The sequence below is a fragment of the Propithecus coquereli genome, unplaced genomic scaffold (genome assembly GCF_000956105.1).
Source record: "Propithecus coquereli isolate 6110/MARCELLA unplaced genomic scaffold, Pcoq_1.0 Scaffold291, whole genome shotgun sequence".
Taxonomy (NCBI): domain Eukaryota; kingdom Metazoa; phylum Chordata; class Mammalia; order Primates; family Indriidae; genus Propithecus; species Propithecus coquereli.
This window is the reverse complement of record NW_012148519.1, coordinates 2,070,009-2,090,764: the sequence shown is the minus strand read 5'-3', so window position 1 is coordinate 2,090,764 and position 20,756 is coordinate 2,070,009. Positions and strand designations below refer to the sequence as shown.

At 55.0% G+C, this 20,756-nt stretch overlaps 1 protein-coding gene across 1 annotated transcript; it reads left to right on the top strand.

The window, feature by feature from the left end:
* Positions 1 to 12,697: 12,697 nt before the first annotated feature.
* Positions 12,698 to 20,450, top strand: LHX1 (LIM homeobox 1). The gene is made up of 5 exons (XM_012648652.1): positions 12,698 to 14,271; positions 16,180 to 16,406; positions 16,502 to 16,779; positions 18,078 to 18,243; positions 18,596 to 20,450. The coding sequence occupies exons 1-5, from the start codon at positions 14,102 to 14,104 to the stop codon at positions 18,973 to 18,975; spliced, it is 1,221 nt and encodes a 406-aa protein (XP_012504106.1). The 5' UTR covers positions 12,698 to 14,101; the 3' UTR covers positions 18,976 to 20,450.
* The last annotated feature ends 306 nt before the right edge of the window (positions 20,451 to 20,756 follow it).

Genomic DNA, 20,756 nt, shown 5'->3' with positions numbered 1-20,756 from the left:
TTTGCCCTCCCCACCCCCCAGTCCCCTTTCAGTAGGTCCTAGTCAAAATAAACAACATTTATGACCAGAGCAGGATTCAAGGTCTGCATTGCAAACAAACGCAGAGCCCTTTGAAGGTGCCTGGGGAATCCATCACATCCTGGGGTGTGACACTCCCCAGGCCCAAGGGGGGCTGGGCTGGGAAGGGGCTCAGGCCTGGGAAGCCAGGCTCTGGGCTCCCATCTGGGTTTGGAGTCTGAGGATCCTGCACTCTCCCTGGGGCTCCATCCTCAGCACCAAGCCCAACCTCCAAGCAAGGGAAGGAGGGAGGAGGGGTGAAGGGGGACTGGACAGGGCATGAAATGTCCACTGTGACCAGCAACCTCTCCTGCCTGGTATGCGGGGGCCAAGGCTTACCTTGGTACGGCATCAGGGAAGAAGGAGATCAAACAAAAGGGAGGTGGGGGGAATAAAGAGGTAAGTGGAGAAACGGAGCAAACAGGAGTGGATGAGAGGGTTGGAGCCCAGGCCCACAGGGGTCTCAGGCTCCTGAGAATGAGATGCCTCTGCTGGGCTCAGCCTTTTCCGGCAGGTTTGTTTTCAAGGGGGACTGGCTCTGCCTGGGGAACTGTTGTTGGAGAATATTAATGTGGGATTCCCAAAGGCCCAGGTCTGAGAGCAGCTTTCTAGGACACGCAGCGCAATGCTTTCTTCGGCCACCACAGCAGCCTCCAGAACTGGGGCACGGGCCTGGGGGCTGGACTCTGACTCAGGGCTGCGGGAGGGAGAGAACTTTCCTCCTGAGGGCTGTGCCTTCTCATTTACCCTGCTAAAAATATTACGCTATCCAACAGGTGGGGTGATGCGCTAGACAGGAAAAATGTCTAGGTAGCAAAGGTATCTATTACATTTATCAGGTACCCGGGTATAGCGTTTGCATATATGGCATATAATTAATGTTTGACGAGTGAGTCAGAGAGAAAGGGACTGGAAAGGAAACAAAGAAACAGCTGGAAATGCAGGTATGAGTTTTTCCAGGACAAATGTAGTTTGTTCAAAATTATTCTTTTCCTAAATGAAGAATCATTTTAATAACTTTTTATGACCTTTGCATGACAAGCAAATTTATACCTTTTAGCAAAGTGTGCTGGTGCCCTGGTGCTTCACGTATAAAAGGTCCTCCATAGCAGATAGAGTTTTAGGGCTAGAACAGTGTTGGAGAGCCAATGGGTCTCAACCTTGGTTGAACACAGAATCACCTTGGGAGGGGGTGGTTAAAAAAATAAGATGCTGGGACTCGCTTCCCGGAGATCTGATCTAATCGGTCTGGGGTAGAGTCCAAGAATTGTATTTCTTAAAAGCTCCCCAGAAGATTCCACTGTGCATCCAGGGTTGAGAACCACCCAACTAGGCTGATACTTTACAGATGTGGAAACTGAGGCCCAGAGAGCAGGTCGCCTAGATTCACACAGCTTATTGGCAGCAGAACCAGGACCAGAGAAGCTGATCAGGTATCCTGACTCTCTGACATGTCTGTTAAATGAGCAAATAAAAGATTGATCCTTTTTTGGAGGCACTTCTGTCTGCACAGACCAGCTACCCAACCCCTTCTCCCACCCCCACATTTTCATGTGATTTTCATCAGAGGCTAGATGGGCTGGCGTCTTGACCCTGCTCCTCCAGGCTTCCCATCCTGAAGGGCTCAGGGTCCATATAGGGCAAACGCACAGAGGTCCCAGTACAAAAACTGTCCACCACGGCTGTTGCTCCGTGGCCATATGGCACGTGATAGTGAATGTCTGTGTACTCCCCTGAGCAGGAGTGGAAGAGTGTGTAAGGGTGTGTGTGCAAATGTGCACATGTATACAGATGCACATTTAGGTACAGAGCATTCTCCTGCAAGTGGGCACACGTCTTTCCGGGCACATCAGCACTTGGCAGTTAGAGCACTTGCATGTGTACATGTAAATATCCATGTGTGGGATGACATGTATGTTGAATGTCAGCATCCATCTCTGCAGCAGTATAGGTGTGTGAGAAAATATCTGTAAATGCACCAAAGACTCCGAAATGCTGCCCGATGTGTGTGCTGGCACATGTGTCCAGAATTGTATATGTATACAGAAAGGTAAATCTACATTTACAAAAGCTACATTTATATTTACTAGCAAAGGCACGTATATGAAAATACGTACATGGCTGGCTGCCCGTGGGACTAAGTGTGACTGGCAGTCTGCGTGTGCAGGGTGCAGGTTTATGTGTGAGAGAAAGGTTTCCGCTGTTTCTATCACATTTCTCCTAAGTAATCATTGGGAAATACATGTGTCGGAAAACTATATCTTTCATGCTTAAATATATCTCGGCATATATAAATGAAACACGATATTGCACCGACTGAGATGCTACACATTAACATTGTTTATCATTGATAGAATTAAATAACCCATGCAAGGCCCTGGCAGCATTTCTTACAATTTTATTTAACACTGTTTTGGCCAACCAGCATTTGGCAAGCACACACATACATTGTAGATTACTGCAACAAATGCACAATTTGTAGGATATAATACACAACATATGAGAGGTGTAACAGAAAAGCATCATTTAAAAATCCCAACTGTCCCCATATTTCTTTGGGCTCACCTTCTTCTCCTTCCTTCTCCAAATCTGATTAAAACCCATCCCTTCACACTTCTCTAGGAGGTCTCTGCATTTGTAGTAAAGAGAGATAAAGTGGAGGCTGAGGGTTTGGGCTAGGGGAAGAGATAACACTCCAAGACCTGGTCTCTGGAATGTGTCTGCCCTCCCCAGTCTGTCAGAGGAAGGCCCAAGCCCCAGCATGTGTTAAAACAGGGAGACCAAAGGAAGCATTTTTATAGGTTCTGTAGACCCTCAGCACTGACTAAGTTATTCATTCAGAAGAAGGAAATGAAGCATTGCACTTATCAAATTAGTGGTAAACTCTTCATCAAAAGATTTCATAGAAATGCTCCCCTGCTTTTCTTTTGAAAGGGTTGAAACTGTACCCTTCCTGGGGCCCAAATGACAACAAGCTTGCACACATAGTTATGGGCCTGCCAGCTCACCTTCCAAAATTGTGTGCTGGCCAGTGGACTAGAATGTGGCTAACTTATGGATAGCTGGAGGGAAAAGAAAAACTAAAGAGCTGGGAAAGCTTGGTCTTCTTCTACAAGACCAAACTGGAACATGAGCAAGAAGATGGTAGAACCACAAATGAGCGACAAACAAGCTAAGAATGCTTCCTTAGCAGCCACTGGGCAGCGATGAGACATCGCATTTTGTCCCCAAAGATTATGAATAAATGGCACTTGTAGGTCTTTCCAAACTTGCCCAAAACTTCTTCATCTCCCAAGAGTCAGGCCAAGATCCCACATGGAACCTCAAAGCTCTGTTCTCTAGGAATCTGTTTTTAACCATCTCTGGGCTTCATTTTGGCATGATGGTACCTAGATTGAGACAAGGAACCCCTCCCTGTGTCTGCCTTGCTGCCTTCTAAGTTTCTCTCACTACCTTTTCTCCTACTGAGACCCCTTAGACTAGGCAGTAAAGGGGGCCAAGTCCAATTTAAACAGCAATGGGACTCACCCTTCCCACCCCTGCTCCCCAAATCCTCTGCCACCAGCAATGAAGTCATCAGAACTGTCTTTTCAGACAGCCCCCGGCCCCTCTCCAGGGATCAGCATGGATATCAGCCAACCTGCTTGGGGGACAGCTGAATGCCAGCACCAGAAAGTGTCGTAGCATCTTCACACTGCTGAAGTCAGGAAGTGGGCTCATCGGAACCCAATACCGTGGGATGTCTCCTGAGTGAATATAGAAGAAAAAAAGTGTCCTGATGTTTGGATTCGAAGTGAGAATGGTGGAAAGCACTCATGAGTGTATGTGCACCCCCAACACACACACACACACACACACACACACACACACACACACACACACCCTGTCCACGCAGACGAAATCATGAATCATCTCCGTGGCTGAACATTTTAGCGTTCAGTAATATTCTCAGAGGCCCAAGGTTTTCAGCCAAATCCCAGGTCTGTGCACAAGGACACTGCATAAATCCCTCCCCTTATGAAAGGCCAGTCTGAGCAGATGGGACCACTCTTAAGTAAACTGTGCAGCCCTCCCCTCATCCATCTCAGAAGGAGCGGCAGGGGGCTGGCCCTACCAGCCTCCAGAGAGCAGAGAGCGGCAGAAGCTGTTAATTCTTGAGGCTAATGTTCACATCTCCAACTTACCTCTCTGAGGGGAGGTGTCCCTTTGACCATACACTCCTCCCTTCCCTCCCCCAAGGGCAAATCAGATCTTGAAGTCAGACTGGAGGAACCTCCTCAGGACAAGTGGTGGCCGGAGGTGGGAAATCCAGTATGAGCACGAGAGGGCCACCTGGGCTAGGAGGGAGAGGCAGAAGGCTCCTCAAACCCGGTTTCTTTCAAGGCTAAGTCTGGGGAAACAACCTCACTGCAACTCCTCTTTCTGGTGACCTGCCTCATTAATATTTATTAAACAAGAGATTTTTTTTTTTAAAAGAAGAAAGGGCCAGATAATTAAACACTCAGCAGAGATAGATGGCATCAGGTAGGCCACAGCCGAGGCCGAACATGTGCCCTGCACCTTCTACCGCCCCAGCCCCTGCCGGTGTGTCAGGAAGACGGGAGGCAGGTGGATGGAGAAAGAGACAGACTCAGGCACTCCAGGTGCTCACCAGGAAATGCATGGACTGTGAAATTACACCAGGGCTGGACAACTTACCACCGCACTGGAACCCTTGGGGTACTGAAATAATTAACTTGCTAATCAGCTATACCTTGCTCTTTCCTTTCTTCCTGGAAAAAAACAATTGCAAATCGCCTCCCCATCAGGTTCCCACGTCAGTCACTTGGAGACAAATGATGCTTTTGAAGAAATACGCTCTCTGTCACCATGTAGACTGAAATGGGTCACACCGAGTCAGGCCTCCTCCTTCTCCCCCACCCCTTCCCACCAGGCCTCGGGGGGCACACAGAGACAGAATGTTTCTGGAGATGCAGGGTTTTTTCCATCCACAGCACAGAGCTTTTCCATCTCTGCTAAGCTTTCTCGCTTTTGGTCCTCTTTAGCCTGCTTGCTGGCACTAAACAGCCAAGATCCATGTGGAGAAAAGAGGATTGATTAGAATCGTAATAATAATCCCTGGCATTCGTCCGGCTTTAGCGTTCACAAAGTGTTTTCACACATTATCTCATTCGGTCAGAGGAGGTCGGAGCTGGAAGGGACTTCAGCAATCATTTAGCCAAATCCCCTCGTGTTACAGATGGGAAAACTGAGGCCCAGAAACGTTAAACGTCTTCTCCAAAGGCCAGAGACAGTGTGGCCAGGGCCCCACACTCATTGTCTAGGGATCCTGTGCTGCCCCCAATCCTCCGAAATGATGGAAAGGGCACGGTCACATTTTTGTTCCACAGTGGACAGGAACCAAGACATCTAACAATTAAAAGAGTAGGACATGAGACTGAATAAAAGCAGCACCCGTAAGAAATGGCTTGGGGGAGTCGGAGTCGGAGTCGGAGAGACGGTTCCTCTAAGTCCTGAACAGAACATGTTAATTAACAAACTTCCCCCTCTCTTTGTCCCCCTCGCCTCCCCACTTCTCTCCAGATTTAGAAATATGAATATGATGCAGTTTGGGATCTAAGGCTTAATTCGGCTGCAAGCCCTGGGGGTAGGGGAAGCGAGGCTTTTCTCGGATTCAAATCTGGCACCTACATTCCCAGGGGTTCACAGCGTGATGGGCCTGTGTGTGCATATGTGTGTCCACTCAAGACACTGGATTTAGCAGTGAAAAACAGGCATCTTGATCCTTTCACAGATCAGATGATTTGCAAATTAATGGCTCTTTTCCCCCAAGGCTCTCAGGAGGTTAAAAAAGATTTCTGGTGAAGGGGGAAAAAAGGTGGAAAAATACACCACGGGGAAAGGAAGCAAAACTGACATTGGATTGTGTCAGGAAAACACTTCCCCATGAATGGCGCTTGTGTGTCTGGACGTGGGTCTCTGCATCTCCATGGGGCTGTCGTGCCCCCCTTGCCCGAGTCTATTGGAAGGTAAGCGGTTCCTTTGTGTGTTCGTTTATTACTAAGCCCAACTCTTTTCCCTCTAAAACTCCTTCTTCTCCCTGTTGAGCTGACCATGCTTCTGGATTTATGAAGAGAGATGTTTTAGCAGAAATCCCCCAGAGTGTCCCATCAGCCCTAAATCCCAGGCCCGCTCACCCCCCCAAGACCCCATGACACACAGCATGCCAACACGGCTTCCTCTTGCCTATGCATTAGCCATCCATTGTGGCAACCTGACATCTCTCACACATAAAACCGTAAGAGAGAAATAAAATATCTGTCTCTTGGCGAAAATAAAGCTTTGCCTCCCTCCTGATGTATAGGATATAAAATAAAGCCACGGCTCCAATAGTGGCTTTTCCTTATGCTGGAGTTGCCTTTGCACACACGGAGACAATGAAGACGGATGGTTTGGGACGAGGCCCAGCCTCCTGGGGCCGCCTTCACCCTCTTTTATTATAGTCTCTCCCCCGCTCCCGGCCCTTTTCTTTCTTCTTTACTTTCTTTCCTTTCTGCTTTGGATTTGCCTTTTATATGCCCTTCTCTTTCTTTCCTCTGGAACTTTGTTCCTCTTGCTCACTTTCTTTCTGCAGCTTGACAGAGACAGTGAGGAAGGAGCCAAGTTTCTCACCTTCTCAAACACGCCGCCATCGCTCCTTGCCTCCCCTCTCCGGGTCCCCAACTCTCCCTGGACCACCAGCTTCTATGACTAATTTTGCCGTGACTGCTTGGGGATTTGCTTTGGTCAAATGTACAAATGTTCCCAAGGGACAATTAAAAACGTGTTTAGTTGGGGGGGAAGTGGGCAGTGGATTTTTTTTTCTAGGGAGATGCCCTTCCTCCCTCCTTCTACTCCCTGGGCTGGAAGGTTTATAGATCTTAGCATTTATTTATTTAGCCTCTGAGGAGGCCAACAGAGCAAAGATGCCACCTCGCAGGGGTGAGAGTTGACATTCACCTCCCAGAGCGGAGCCTCAAAGCTGCATCACCAGACTGACTGTGGGCCTTGGACCCCTTCCAGCCAACTCAGCTACCAAGGGGCCCACGGGGTCCAACACGGTCTCCCCAGTCCCGAGAACTCAGGGTACTGCGGGGGATTCTAGGGGTCCCTTTCCACACTAACACAGACCAGAGCTGTCCCCCCCTCACAGTCACAGGGGTAGAGACTGACCACCTCCTTGCCCTCCCACACACTCAACACTCTTTCCCACAGTGCACAGTGTCTACCTTGTTCCTCCTTTGTCCCTGGAGGCCTCACTCTTGCCAGGTGGCAACTGCTCCCTTCTGTGCTTCTGTGTCTGAGTGGGTTTGTCTCCAGAAGCCTCTCCTCACCCTGGCCCTGACCTCATCCCTCTCACTGCTCTCCTTGCACCCACCCCATTCAAAACCTCACCAGCTCTGCGGGACTGCAGGACACATCCCAGATCCTGGGAGGACTAAGCAGTAACTGAAAGGCAGCCGGTGCAGGGGCTGGGCCCCTGGGGGAAAGACAGGGGAGTGGGAGCTTTGGTATTGCCTCCAGGTAAGAAACGTCCAGGGGGGTGAGGTTCAGCCTCTGAGACTGATCTCCCCAAGTAGAGGCCTGAAGAAGGGCCTCAAAGTATGTAACCAGGTCCCCCTAATCGGAAGAGATCTTTATTAATGCTGCCCAAACCTGGAGGGGCAAGGAGCAACATCTATTGAACTCTGCCCAAAAAGTGGGGGAGGGCGGGCTTAGAGCTGCCAAGTCCAGAAGAAACTCAATCCCAGTCCCCAAGGTTGTTAGCTTTGGGGTTTCCCCCTCTCTCTCTCCCTCTCTCCACTTGATATCTCTCCAGATATCGGCAGTGACCACCGCCATTAGGTAAGGGGAGAGAGTCAATTAGCGAGAGGATTAATTACTCTGAGGCACGAGCCCCGTTTGTCTTCCTTACTGGGTGTGAATGTGTGTTCAGACAGAGGAACACGGGCACGCACCCAAATACACATTGTTGTCACGCCGTCTTAGACGTTTTATTTATTTGTTGGATTCCTGCCCAGAGCCGCTCACACGCTTTTCCACGGGCGCCGAGTCTCCCACCAAACACGCCGCCTCCTTTTCTCCCGGCTGCAAGCGCGCCCGACAACACACCGCACCCCCTCCGCGACCGCGCGACGCCCCCGCGGCGCCTCCTGGGTCCTGGGCTCCGCGCCTCTTCCCGCCGCCTTTTTTGTTTCCGGATGTCTTTCTGGGTCTCTTTTCCGCTCCTTTTCCTCCTCTCTTCCAAGCATTTCCCCTACATATCTTTCCTCTCTTTATCCCCGCTTGCTTTTCCACATTCCTTCTCTTCTTTCCTCCGGTCTTCTGTCCCTCTCTCCTCACTTCTGTCTCTCTCCTCTTTCTTCTCCAGCTCACCCTCTCCCTTCCGAGATTATCCGCCTCCTGTCTTTGCTCGGCGACGCTGACTCGCATCTGAGATCCCCACGCTGGACCTCGCTGTCTTACCCACCCCTCCACCATGCCCAGGGTCCCTCCAGCCCTCGTGCGAAGCCAATGTTGTTTACCCAGGCCGAGCGCACACCGTGACGCCCCAGCCGCCCTTTCCTGGCCCCGCAGTCCCTGCCTCTCCCACCCCGACACTCCCGCCCAAGCCCGCTAGGCTTGGAAAACGTGGCCCGGGGCAAAGTGCACACGGGAGCAAGGTGGGACCCCGCGCCTCAACTTCTCACCTTCAGTAGTGCACTGACCGAGGGATCGGGGCAAGCCCCTAACTTGGGCTTCTTGCCCCGGAAGTGGAGATAATTCCACTCCTTCTCTCCCACCCCTCATCCCCTTACTATGCGGTTCAGGGAAGATAGTGATACAAACTGTGAAGTACTGAACACACTGCATCATGTCCACCAGAGAGCGATGCGTGAGATTAAGGTAACCTGAGTCAGCAGAGAACCAGGGGAAGGAGAGGGCGGGAGAGGTTGGCGATCAGATCCGAGGGACCCCGACCAAACAGTTCCCTGTGTCGCATTTATTGCGGCCTCACCGAGTCCGTGCGGAGTTTGCGCGGCCTCCGGGATGGGCTGGCTCCTTCCTCTCTCCTCCTGGACGGGTGTGGCTGGGTGCGCCGATTCTCGCGGCTCCGCGCAGAGTAACCACCTAGAGCCGGCTCCGCCCCAGGCGCCTCCTTTCGCGACCTAATGGCCCTTTTCTGGGGGCCGTGGGTTGGACAGAAGCGCGATGGGAGAGGAGGGAAGGCGCCAGGGGCGGCCGCCACTCTCGGGATCAATAGCAGCCGCGGTGACTGGGTAGGCTCGGTCCTTGGGCAGCGCGATCCACTCGGGAACGTCGCGGGAAGGAGGGGAGGTGGGGCCCGGGACTAAGGGGCGGCGGGACGGGGCGCCTTCAGATCCCCAAACTGCAGGGCGACTGGGGAGGGTTGACAGAACCCTCTGCACTCCTGGTTCCGGGACAGGCTCCCTCCTCTTAGGCTGATCTTCAAGGAGCTTCTCAGAAGAGAAAGCTGGGCCGTGATAGCCGCTTCCTGGGCCGTCTGGGGCCTTTTCCGAGGGTGCCTGGCAGAGGGGTGGAAAGGATTCTGCGGCCACTGAGCGATGGACCTGCCCTGAAAATGACCCTCAGGGCACCTCCTCCAGAATGTACGCGTCCTGGGGCGATGTAAGTGGTTGTGGGTCTGTGTGACTCGGAGCACGTCGGGTAGAGAAGCGCTTGTGTACTTGAGGACGCAGACGTGTCGGTGAAGGTGAGGAGGGAAGGCTGTTGCTCACTGCTGGACCGGCATTGGTTTAAATCAAGAACTGAGCTGAGTGGCTTCGGAGGCCTATTTAGAAAGCCGGGTCAGTTTCTCTCCGTGTCTCTGCGACCGATTACGTTTTAAAATAAAAGCTCAATGAAAACGAAAAACAACATTAGTCTCGTGTGCTGTCCCCGTGGACGCGTTAAGTCTGGACTTTAAACCTAGAATCAGGAGCCAAGAGGTGCACCTTGCCTTGCGCTCCCAGACGTCCTCCTAGGCGCCAGGGTTGGCGCCCATGGACCTGTTTACTGCGCCATCTGGACACCGCGACAAGCAGAGCCCAAGCCCTAGAGTCAGTGTCCTGTCCTCGCCCCCAACTCCCCTACTGCGCTGGCCCATCTGTGGGGAGGCACCCCCTTCCCCCCACATCTATGTCCCAAGGTCCCTGCACCCCTGAAAGGATGGAGCAAACTCCTACTGCCCACCGGAGAAAGGCGGCGGGCCTTGGGTTCGGCAAGGGCCCGGCAGCCAGGTCCAGCTGTCGCCCCGTAGGTCCCCACAGACCGTCCCCCACCCCATCATGACCCCTCTGCTTTGCATGAGAAGGAGGCCAGCTGGGGCAGGGGTGGAGGCGAGCCACCCGGGGCTGGGGCCACTATAGATTCCAGAAAGAGGCGGTTGAGCCAAGGGCGCTAGCGGCGAGAACCCGGACAGCTGGGGTCGGGAGAGCGTGTGGGCTGCTTGGCTGGACCGGCTCCTCCCCGTGTGCCTCACCCTGCGCAGCGGGCTGGGAGGCGCCTCGGGGTCCAGGTGGAGAAAGTAAGGACTCCGCGCTACGCGGCTCTTAGCGCCTGCTGGGGTGCCAAGATACTACCGGGTACCGGTCGGCTTGCTCCAGGAAGTGTCGGGTCCGCAAGAGGAGCGCGAAGCGCGAAAGCCAAGTCCAAGCCCATGGAGCCCGCCAGCGAGATCGGAGAACCGCCTCCTCCATCCCATTCCCTGCCCTGCCCTGAGCCCGGGCCTGAGAAGCACCGGTGGAGGGGGTTGGTGCCCACGAGTTAACCAGTTCTCTGCGCTGCCCTGGCCAGCAACTGGGAGCCCGAGACCAGGTATGCACGTGCAGGGGAGTGAGAAGAAAGCTTTAGGGTCCGGGCACCCAAAGGTCAGGACGGGGCGGAGCACCAAAGAGTCGCACTGCGGGTCCCGGCAGGCTTTGGTTTCCAATGAAAAGGTGACGCTGGCGGCAAGGTGGGGGCTGCCCGCGGGCGTCGGGGTTGCTGGGCACTACAGGTGGAGTCAGAAAAGGGGCGTAGGCAGAGCCCTAAAACCCAACAATCCCACGGAGCGCCAGCCATTAAATTCGCTGTAGCGACGTCCCAGTTCGTCCGAAGAGGGCATGCCATTTCCAGAGCCAGATTCCCTGCCAGCCCAGGTTCATTGCAACTGCGTTTCCGCCAGCATTTCCCCCAATTCAGCGCTCGAACCCTGTGTGGAAATTCTGACCCCGGCATCGCCAGTGAGGTAAAAAATCCAATTCGAAAATACCAGCTACTGCTAGCCGGCCGCCCACCCTTACTTCCTTCCATATTAGGGCCAGATGTGCCTTTCTAGCACCCCCTCCCCTCAAAAACAAAAATGGGGAACAAAAGTGGAACCGCCCAGCCCTACCATGTTCGGACTCCACTTCGGAGAAATCCCGGTTAAGCCTAGAAATGATGCGGCTGAAACAATTTGAGGTTTGACTTGAGTGCTCCAAGCAACTAGAGTAACTCCTCCAGGCAAAGGCTCTCAAGATCCGAATCCATTCGCCAAGTCTGGAGCAATCACCCTAGCGGGTGGTGGTCCCGAGTTCATACCCAGAGCGGAATTAGGGAGTTAGGGGCTCCCTGAAGAGTGAACTATGGAGGGCATGGTTTGCTGCTGGGGAAGCTGGTGCCAGCCCGAAGCCTGGAAAAGGGGAGGACTGGAAGCTGAGCACACTCTGCCCGTGTACTGCACACCCCAATCTACTGCAGCCTCTTCGTGGCGCCCGGGCACCCCCGCTCCTGCCCTCTTCCCACCGTCGCCATCGACACTCCCCAGCCGCCCCAGGAGCCCCGCGGCTTCCCGCCTAGTCGTTTGTTTTTGTATGTAAAAGATGTCTCCAGATCACAGTTTTCTCACAACTTCTCGCCAGGGTTGCAACTCCTCACCCGAGGCGCTTCCCCACCCACTCCTTCCCCCTCCCAGGCGCCGCGCCTCCGGTCTCCCCGCCCCCACCAGGAAACCGCCCCAATCAACTTTTCAAGAGCGCACTGCGGGAGACAGACACCCAGATCTCCCAGAGACTCGGACCCTGTGGACTTTGGATAGACTGGGGGAGGGGACACAGAAAGAGACAGGAGGAGGGAGATTCTGCTGCCAAGCACCCCTTCCCCCTCCAAAAACGCGCGCCGTGCGGTAGACAAACTTCCAGATCAGGAAAGCAAGGGGGAAAAATGCCAACACCCGCTGAATTGCAAAGCCAAGCAGTGCAGTGGGGCCGCCTGGGATTCCGGACCCGGCAACACCCCAACCTTCACCACAGCTCGGTTTTGGATTACCCCCACTCTCCTGCAGAACTCTGGCATCCGCCTGCGCCTATTCCCGCCTTCTCTCAGTCCCTCCCACCGAAAACAGCGCCTTACCGGAGCAGGAGGGGGCCCAGGCACCGCGCTGCCCGCCGCCCGCGTCGCGCGGGGCCGCGGGTGCCGCCGCCACTGATCCTCTAAACGCGGTCTCCCCGCACTCTCCCTGGCCGGGGGATGCAGAATGGTTTACAGAGGGACCGCGAGGCGCTGATTGGTCACAGGCCGCCGTGACGTCGGCGGGCGCTGCATTAAGGCGAGGGGGCTTCCAGAGCTCAGCCAACAGCCAGGAGCAGTGACCGAGCCGCCGGAGCAGGGGAGAGACGCGCCGGGGCGGCGGACTGGGCCAGGAGACCAGGGACCGAGGGACGCGCGCCCGGGGAGAGCCAGCAACAAGCCGCGGCCCGGGCGGCGACAGCGGCGGCCCGCGCCCGAGCTGTTCCAGCCGCCGGCCTACTGTAGCCGCTACACCAGGACATTTTTAAAAAGCTCTCCAAGCTGCCCCCCTCCTCCCCGACTCCTCCCGCTGCAAAAGAAAAAAAAAAAAAAAGGAAGGAGGCTAGAAGGGAAACCCAGATTTTCCACCACCACGAAAAAAGAAAAAAGAGGGGCAAAAGGAAAAGGAAAGAAAGTGGAGCGACTGTGGGGTTAGACCGAGGCAGCGGAGCGTGGGCCGAGCGATGCGGGGCTGCGCGCCCAGGCGGCCGCGAGTTGTGACTGGAGCCACGATGCACGGCCAGGCGCGGTGAGGAACCAGCCTGTGTTGCCTCCCCGAAGGAGCCCAGGCGCAGGGAGGGCCGCCCCGAGGACACGGAGGCCGCCGGGCAGGCCACCGGCCGAGGTGACTGGGCTGGGGAGGTGGGGAGAGAGCGAGTGCGCCTGGCTGCGTCCGCCCAGAGTTGTCCCTCTCTGTTTTCGATTGACACAAACACTTCTCCAAAAGGGGGGAAACCTAAGCAACAACAGCAGTCAACAACAAGCTCTTCCTCCTACCCTCCCCTTCCTCCCTCCCTCCTCGGCCTGTCCCCGCCCCCTCCCCCAGGCCCAGAGCGGGCGCCCAGCGCGTCCCGAGCCGCTGCGCGATGCCGGCAGTTTAGGATCCAAAGCTTTTCTACCTGTTTTGTTCTTTCCTTTTCTTTTTTAAAAAAAGAGGGGGGAAATCCCAGTGGTGGGCAGCCTGGCACGCACACACTCGCCCTCATATCCCGACAAAAGCAGATGCACTTTGACTTCTGACAGCTCTACCTCAAGCCCGAGAGAACTCAGCAGCGCTTTCCCCGCAACCGCAGCTCGCCGAGTCGTCGTCGTCTTCTCCGTCTCCGTTTTATTTATTTATTTCCATTCCCGCCGCTGTTCTCGGTGACCTTCACTCCTACGCGGGCTCTGGGCAGAAGGGTCGCATTCTCACCCTCCTGAGACTCCTTTTCCTCCCCGGGGGAGCTGAGGCGGTGCTGCTCCGCCCCGGAGCCCTGGGACTCCCCGGCTGCACACTTCACAGAGGCGCCCCCGGTCCCCCATCAGCCTCGTTTCCCCCTTTTGATTTCCTGGTGCGGGTTTTGGCTTACAGGGCCGAGTGTGTCTCCTCTTTTTGGAGGGGCTGGGGAGCTCGTGCCGGTCATCTTCGGGAGTCATCCCCTCGGCTCTACTTTGCTCCTCTCTCTCCGGGCCAGACCAGACCAAACCAAAGACCATGGTGCACTGTGCCGGCTGCAAAAGGCCCATCCTGGACCGCTTTCTCTTGAACGTGCTGGACAGGGCCTGGCACGTCAAGTGCGTCCAGTGCTGTGAATGTAAATGCAACCTGACGGAGAAGTGCTTCTCCCGGGAAGGCAAGCTCTACTGCAAGAACGACTTCTTCCGGTGAGTACTTCCCTCCCACGCCTCTGCTGCTCCCTCCCCGCGGGCCCTTCCCGGCCAGCTTTGGATCAGAGGTCAGCGTGGCCCGGCAGCCGAGTTAGGAGCTGCCTCTGGAGAGGGCAGCCAAGTCCTGCAAGCGCCCGCCTCTTCGCCAGCTGGCGCGCTGGGCGCTCGGTACCCTGCCCTGCTTGCGTCCTGGAAACTGTGGATCTGGTCTTGGCTGCACGTGCCTGGGAAGAAAGGGTCTGAGCCTGCCTGGGCCCAGAAGCCCCTTCAAGCTGCGAAGAGACAGGGCAGCCTCGGGCATTTTAGCTCGCACTCCGGTCTTTCCCGGAGCCAAGCTCTGCAGCAACTGTATTCTCGCGGCCTCCCGGGTAGCTCGCCCTACAAGCTGAGCTTAGATGCCCGGGTTCGCTCCCTGCCACTGCCTCTTTTGACTCTGAGAGGTCTTGGCGGGAACCTCGGAGCCTTTTGCGCGGAGTGTCCAGGCCATCTGTCGTGGCAGCGGCAGGAAAGAGCTCGGCCTCAAGGCCGATCCTGCATGCCCGTGGGTCTACACGAAACTGGGACCGGCCTGTAAGCAAATCGCTGCACAGCCGGCGAGCCTTTTCCTGCTTCCCTGGCTGCCTGGGGTTGGCGGGTGGTTCGGCCTGGGCCCAGAGCCGCCTCTGACTCCGAAAGGCGAGCTCCGCTCCTAGGCACTGCCAGCCATGGACCCCCACTTCCTTGCTGAAATCCAGGGAAAAGCCCAGACCCGGCTTGTTGGAGCGGGAGGACTTCTTCCTACTTCCCTCCTCCGTTCAGCATTTTAATTATGTTCTCTTAAACTCATTATTTTGCCACCTCATCCACACAAACACACAAGTCAATGAAAAAGAACAGGCACAAATGCAAATTGTAATTTCACTGTGCGGGTTTGAACTCTCCCAGTTTACCCGGTTGACTTGGTCTCTGCTTTTCTCAGTTTGTGGTGATAGATCAAACTGGGGAACAGGGAGGAGGGATTGAAGCCACCCCGGCCGCTTTGCCCAGAGGGACAGGACACGCTGTCTCCAATGCAGCTCCAGGATGTGTGGCTCGGGTTTTGGGGAACCATGGAGCAAACCTCTGTGCACCCTTGTAATGCCCGGAGGAAGCTCGGGCTGAGCCTCTGAGCCTCGGCGGGCTGCGCGGGATTTCCGCGGCAATGACTGGATCATAGCTGCAGGGCAGCGAACTGTACCCGCTGCCAGTGGGTCCCTGAGGCCTGGCTTCAGCAAAGCGCGGCAGGGCGCCTAGAGTGGGTTCAACCCCGCCGGGGCTCCCGCTTGCACAGACTTGCCAGGCTTTGGGCATGAACGTGGCGGCGGCCCAGCTACCGCTACCGGGGTTCTCCGCCCCTGTCTGTTTACCAACCGCGGATAACCTCGCCAAACCTCCGCAGGTGCGCGGGTCCTTTTGGGTTAAAAGGCGACGCTAGGAGAGAAAAGCGGCGCTCCGGACGCGTTTATACGGAGCTCTAATTCGAATCTGACTTCTCTGAATCTAATCAGAAAATAAGTGTTCCCGTTCCCCTTTCCGGATCGCCGTATTGTCGCCTTCTTCGGCGATGCTGCTTTCCTCTGGGATAACGCTGGGGTTTGAGGCTGGGGTTAGGAGGCAGCTTGGGCCCCTCGCTCTAACCATGTGTATTTCCTCCCTGACTTTTCCCTGCTGCCCCGCGCTCTCTCCTCCTGCCCCCTCACCCGTTTAATCCTTATTCTGCCTCTCTTTCTTTTCCGCGTGCGCGCGCTCTCTCCCCTTCTTTCCCCCCTCCCTTCCTCCTCTCTTTCTTCTTCCACTTTCTACTTCTTCCCTCTTTACCGCTATCATCTTTCCCCCGGCCTCTGTCTCCCCCTGCCCCTCGCCATTCCGTCACCCCAACCCCCGCAGGTGTTTCGGTACCAAATGCGCGGGCTGCGCGCAGGGCATCTCCCCTAGCGACCTGGTGAGGAGAGCGCGAAGCAAAGTATTTCACCTGAACTGCTTCACCTGCATGATGTGTAACAAGCAGCTCTCCACCGGCGAGGAGCTCTACATCATCGACGAGAATAAGTTCGTCTGCAAAGAGGATTACCTAAGTAACAGCAGTGTCGCCAAAGAGAACAGCCTCCACTCGGGTGAGGCCCCAATTCTCGGCTCGCTAGGGGCAGGTGGGGCTGGGGGAGAAAGGCTCGCCAAGGGCCCTGCTGACCTCTCCCTTCCCTCTTCTCAGCCACCACGGGCAGTGACCCCAGTTTGTCTCCGGATTCCCAAGACCCGTCACAGGACGACGCCAAGGACTCGGAGAGCGCCAACGTGTCGGACAAGGAAGGGGGCAGTAATGAGAATGACGACCAGAACCTGGGCGCCAAGCGGCGAGGACCGCGCACCACCATCAAAGCCAAGCAGCTGGAGACGCTGAAGGCCGCCTTCGCCGCTACCCCCAAGCCCACGCGCCATATCCGTGAGCAGCTGGCGCAGGAGACCGGCCTCAACATGCGAGTCATTCAGGTCAGGCCCCTGGCGAGCCACCTGGTCCCCCAGAGGCCCTCACGGCCACTCTAGGCACCCAGGCTGAGCCCGGGAGAGCCCAGAGTTGAGGAGGAGAGTGAGTCCGTGGAGACCGGGGGTGGGGGGAAAGGTGCTCAGACACACTGACCCTGCTGGATCTTTGAAACCTCTTCTGATGCGTGGAGCATCTGGAAATCCCTTTTCTTCCCAGCCCAACGGACATGATAGTGGCAGCGGAGGGGGAGGGGCACCCTTGAACACTATGGCCACAGTCGAAACCCCTTTTTCTGCACAGGCACTTCAGGTTAGGCAGGATGGAAGAGGACTCAGTGTCCACTGGAGTCAATCAGTTCCTCTGGCTTCTGCACAGCCCCAACTTTGTGGGTATCTTGCCCCAGTTCCAGATCAAGGGACATCTCCTCCAAAGAGAGGGGTGGTCCTGGATTGAAAGGGAGGTGGTTGGACAACAGTCAGCTGTGCCTCAAACTGCCGGAATGGGATGGGGGGGCCCTCTGGAGGCAGCTGGGCCTGTGCTTTGGGAGGAGGTGAGATCACTTGTGTTTGCGGCAAGCCAGAGTCTCTGGGTCAGTGCTAGGTGTCCTATTCACAGTGACTGGAGGGTGTTTGAGGCTGTGGTGGATGAGCCTGGGAGCCTTAGGGTGTAAGTGCACATGTGTGCAGACAGCCCTCTGGGGGAAGCCCTGAGGCCTACGGGAGGCTGTGCGAATCTGTGTGCATGCATGGGAGGTTGTGTCTGTGTCACTATCTGTGAGATGCTGTGGATAAGTATGTTTGGCATTGTGAGATTGTGTGTGGGTGTGAAAAGGAGATAGTGGGTTTTGGTGTCACGGTCGTTGGGAGACTGCCAACAGTAGGCTGTTTATGTGTCTCTGTCACTATCATGCGTGGGGGGGCTCCTTGACTACAAGAGTCCATGAAATGGAATCTCGGTGTGTGTCTGACACTATTTTGGAGAGGTTTAGTGTCTATGTGTGTAAAGCCCCCCTTCCCAGAACCTGTGACTGGGATAGTGTCTGTTAGAAAAAATGCGGCTGCACCCCGACCGCCTCACGTCGGACAGGGCGGCCTGTCCAGATCTCTTTAGGAATCCCGCTCACTATTGGCTCAGGGTCCGCCCTGCGTGAAACCCCAACACCACCACTACCACGCACATACACAGACACACAGAGCCGGGAATCGGCAGCTGGGCAGTGGAGCGCTGAGGGGCTAGGCCCGGCTGGACACCCGGGGTCGGGGGGCGGAGTCTCCGTGGCCTCACCGCAGCGTGTGTGCTTCAGGTCTGGTTCCAGAACCGGCGCTCCAAGGAGCGGAGGATGAAGCAGCTGAGCGCGCTGGGCGCCCGGCGCCACGCCTTCTTCCGCAGTCCGCGCCGGATGCGGCCGCTCGTGGACCGCCTGGAGCCGGGCGAGCTCATCCCCAACGGCCCCTTCTCCTTCTACGGAGGTGGGTGCGCGGCCGAGTGGCGGCGCGCGGTCAGGTCGGGGGTGGCTTCGCTGGAAACGGGTGGCAGCGCAGGAGGCACTCCTCGCTTTCTGTAAAGAGAGAAAAGTGCCAAGGCTGGGGAGGAAAGCAAGGGGCGGAGGTGAGACCGAGGGCAGAATTCCCGACCCTGAATGAGGAGGGTGGCAGGTAAGGAGCAGCTCCTGGGTTTGCGCCAAGCCTCCTCCCCGCTCCCAGGCCCGCAGGGGCGCGCCACAAACGTCTGCTGCCCGGAGTCGCCCTCCCCAGCCCGCTCCGGGCTCGCCTTCCCGCCCTTTCTGTCCCGCCTGACATCCTCCTCCCCGCCGCTCCGCAGATTACCAGAGCGAGTACTACGGTCCCGGGGGCAACTACGACTTCTTCCCGCAAGGACCCCCGTCCTCTCAGGCCCAGACGCCAGTGGACCTACCCTTCGTGCCGTCGTCTGGGCCGTCCGGGACGCCCCTGGGTGGCCTGGAGCACCCGCTGCCGGGCCACCACCCGTCGAGCGAGGCGCAGCGGTTCACCGACATTCTGGCTCATCCCCCCGGGGACTCTCCCAGTCCCGAGCCCAGCCTGCCGGGGCCTCTGCACTCCATGTCGGCTGAGGTCTTCGGGCCCAGCCCGCCCTTCTCGTCACTGTCAGTCAACGGCGGGACGAGCTATGGGAATCACCTGTCCCATCCCCCCGAAATGAACGAAGCGGCCGTGTGGTAGCGGGGTCTCCCGGGGTCCGCGGAGTTCGTGGTTGTACAGAAATGAACCTTTATTTAAGAAAAATACAAAAAAGAAAAAAAACCATAAAAAGCAAGCCCCACCCGCTCCTTACTCCAGCCTTGAGAACCATTCTCCGTCTGGGGAGACTGGATGGGAAAGGGGGACAAGAACTGGGATCCAAATCGCCTCGAGGTGGGACTGGGATCCGCGCACTGGCTGGCAAGGTGCAGAACTGGGGCTCCCCAAGGGAAATGCAGACCTCTCCCCACCTCGCACCTGGACCCGGATCCGCGGACAGACCTCTCGGGAGTGTGCGACTGGCAGGCGGGCGGCAAGAAGACGTCTCTGGCAGCCGCAGGCGGCGCGCGGCTTCGCGTGCTGCCTGGAGCCCGGGGGAGGGAGGCGGCGAGACGCAGTCGGGGGAGGGAGGTCAAGCGGCCGGGCACACTCCCCGGCCAGCCAAGAGGTTTCTAGCTCTGGGATACCCCTTATTAGTGTTGTCTCAGAGTTCAGCAACGGTGACAACAAACTCCTATAGCTTCAGAAACGCCGACCTGCTGTGCATCAGGTGGGACTATATATATATTTTTTGTCTATCTGGGTTTTTGGTTTTTGTTTTTGCCAAAATTGCAAAATTCTAAATGTAAAGCCCTCAGTATCAACTCTTCTACCTTCACAAAACTCTACACACACATACACACACGGACACTCTGGATAGGATGGTCTCCAGCCAGACCTCTCAGTAAAATGACTTGAACATCAGCTGTACAAAGAAAAGTATTCTACCTTCACACACAGAAAGTTTAAAAAAAAGACTATTGAACTAAAAACAGTCAACTGTTTACGTATAATGTTAAATTCAGGAGTTCAGTGTTTTACTAATATATCCTGTTTTGAAAACCTCTTGTTCAAAAACAAAATGTTTTGAGCAATCAACCAAAATTGTTCCTTTTCTTTTCCTATAGATGTTCTGACAGATTTGCAGGGCTTTCGGCTCACTGTGCTAGTATGTAAAAAGATGTTGTTTACACGAGGCAAAGAGAAAACATGATATTCAGACAGTTGCCAAATAGAATAATTATAGCACAAATACTGTAAAGGTGCCTGGCACCAGCAACCTGAGAAAGTGTTAAAAAAAAAAAAAAAGTGTTATGAGGTTTAAAAAAAACATCTTTGCTAATTTTTAGTCCTGTTGAACATTCATGGAGTTGTTAATATGACTTATATAGACCCACACAGGTTTTATTTTTGTGTCTTTAAAATAAAAGTCCAAAATATTTAAATTTTATGGTCAAATATGCAGTCAACAGCTGCTACTTTTTTCTTTATATATTAAATTTCTCATATGTCTTTTATTGTTCTAATAAACCTAAGCTTGTGTGACCTCCAGTGCATATTAGACCATTCACTGTATGAAAGAAAACATGTTGAATAAATTTGTGAGTTTTTAATAAAAATAGAAAATCTGATGTTTAGATAATTGGTGTGTTATTTGATGTTTTCAACAACTAGAGGGGAGCCCTGAAGGGGAGCAGAATGGGCCCTCAGAAGCCAGGAGGAAGGAGAGGCAGGATTGGGGTGATATATCTGTTTTTGCCCTGGCTGTGGCTGAACCCTTTTGCTAATGCCAGCCAAGGTTCTCTCCATGGCTTCCTGCTGTTATTAACTACAGATTTGCATTCTGTGGATTTAACTGATACAGTTGAAGAGATGTTTGCTGATAAGTTAATACAGAATTTGAAATAGAAATCAAATCCATGGCTAAAAACAAGTGGTCCCGG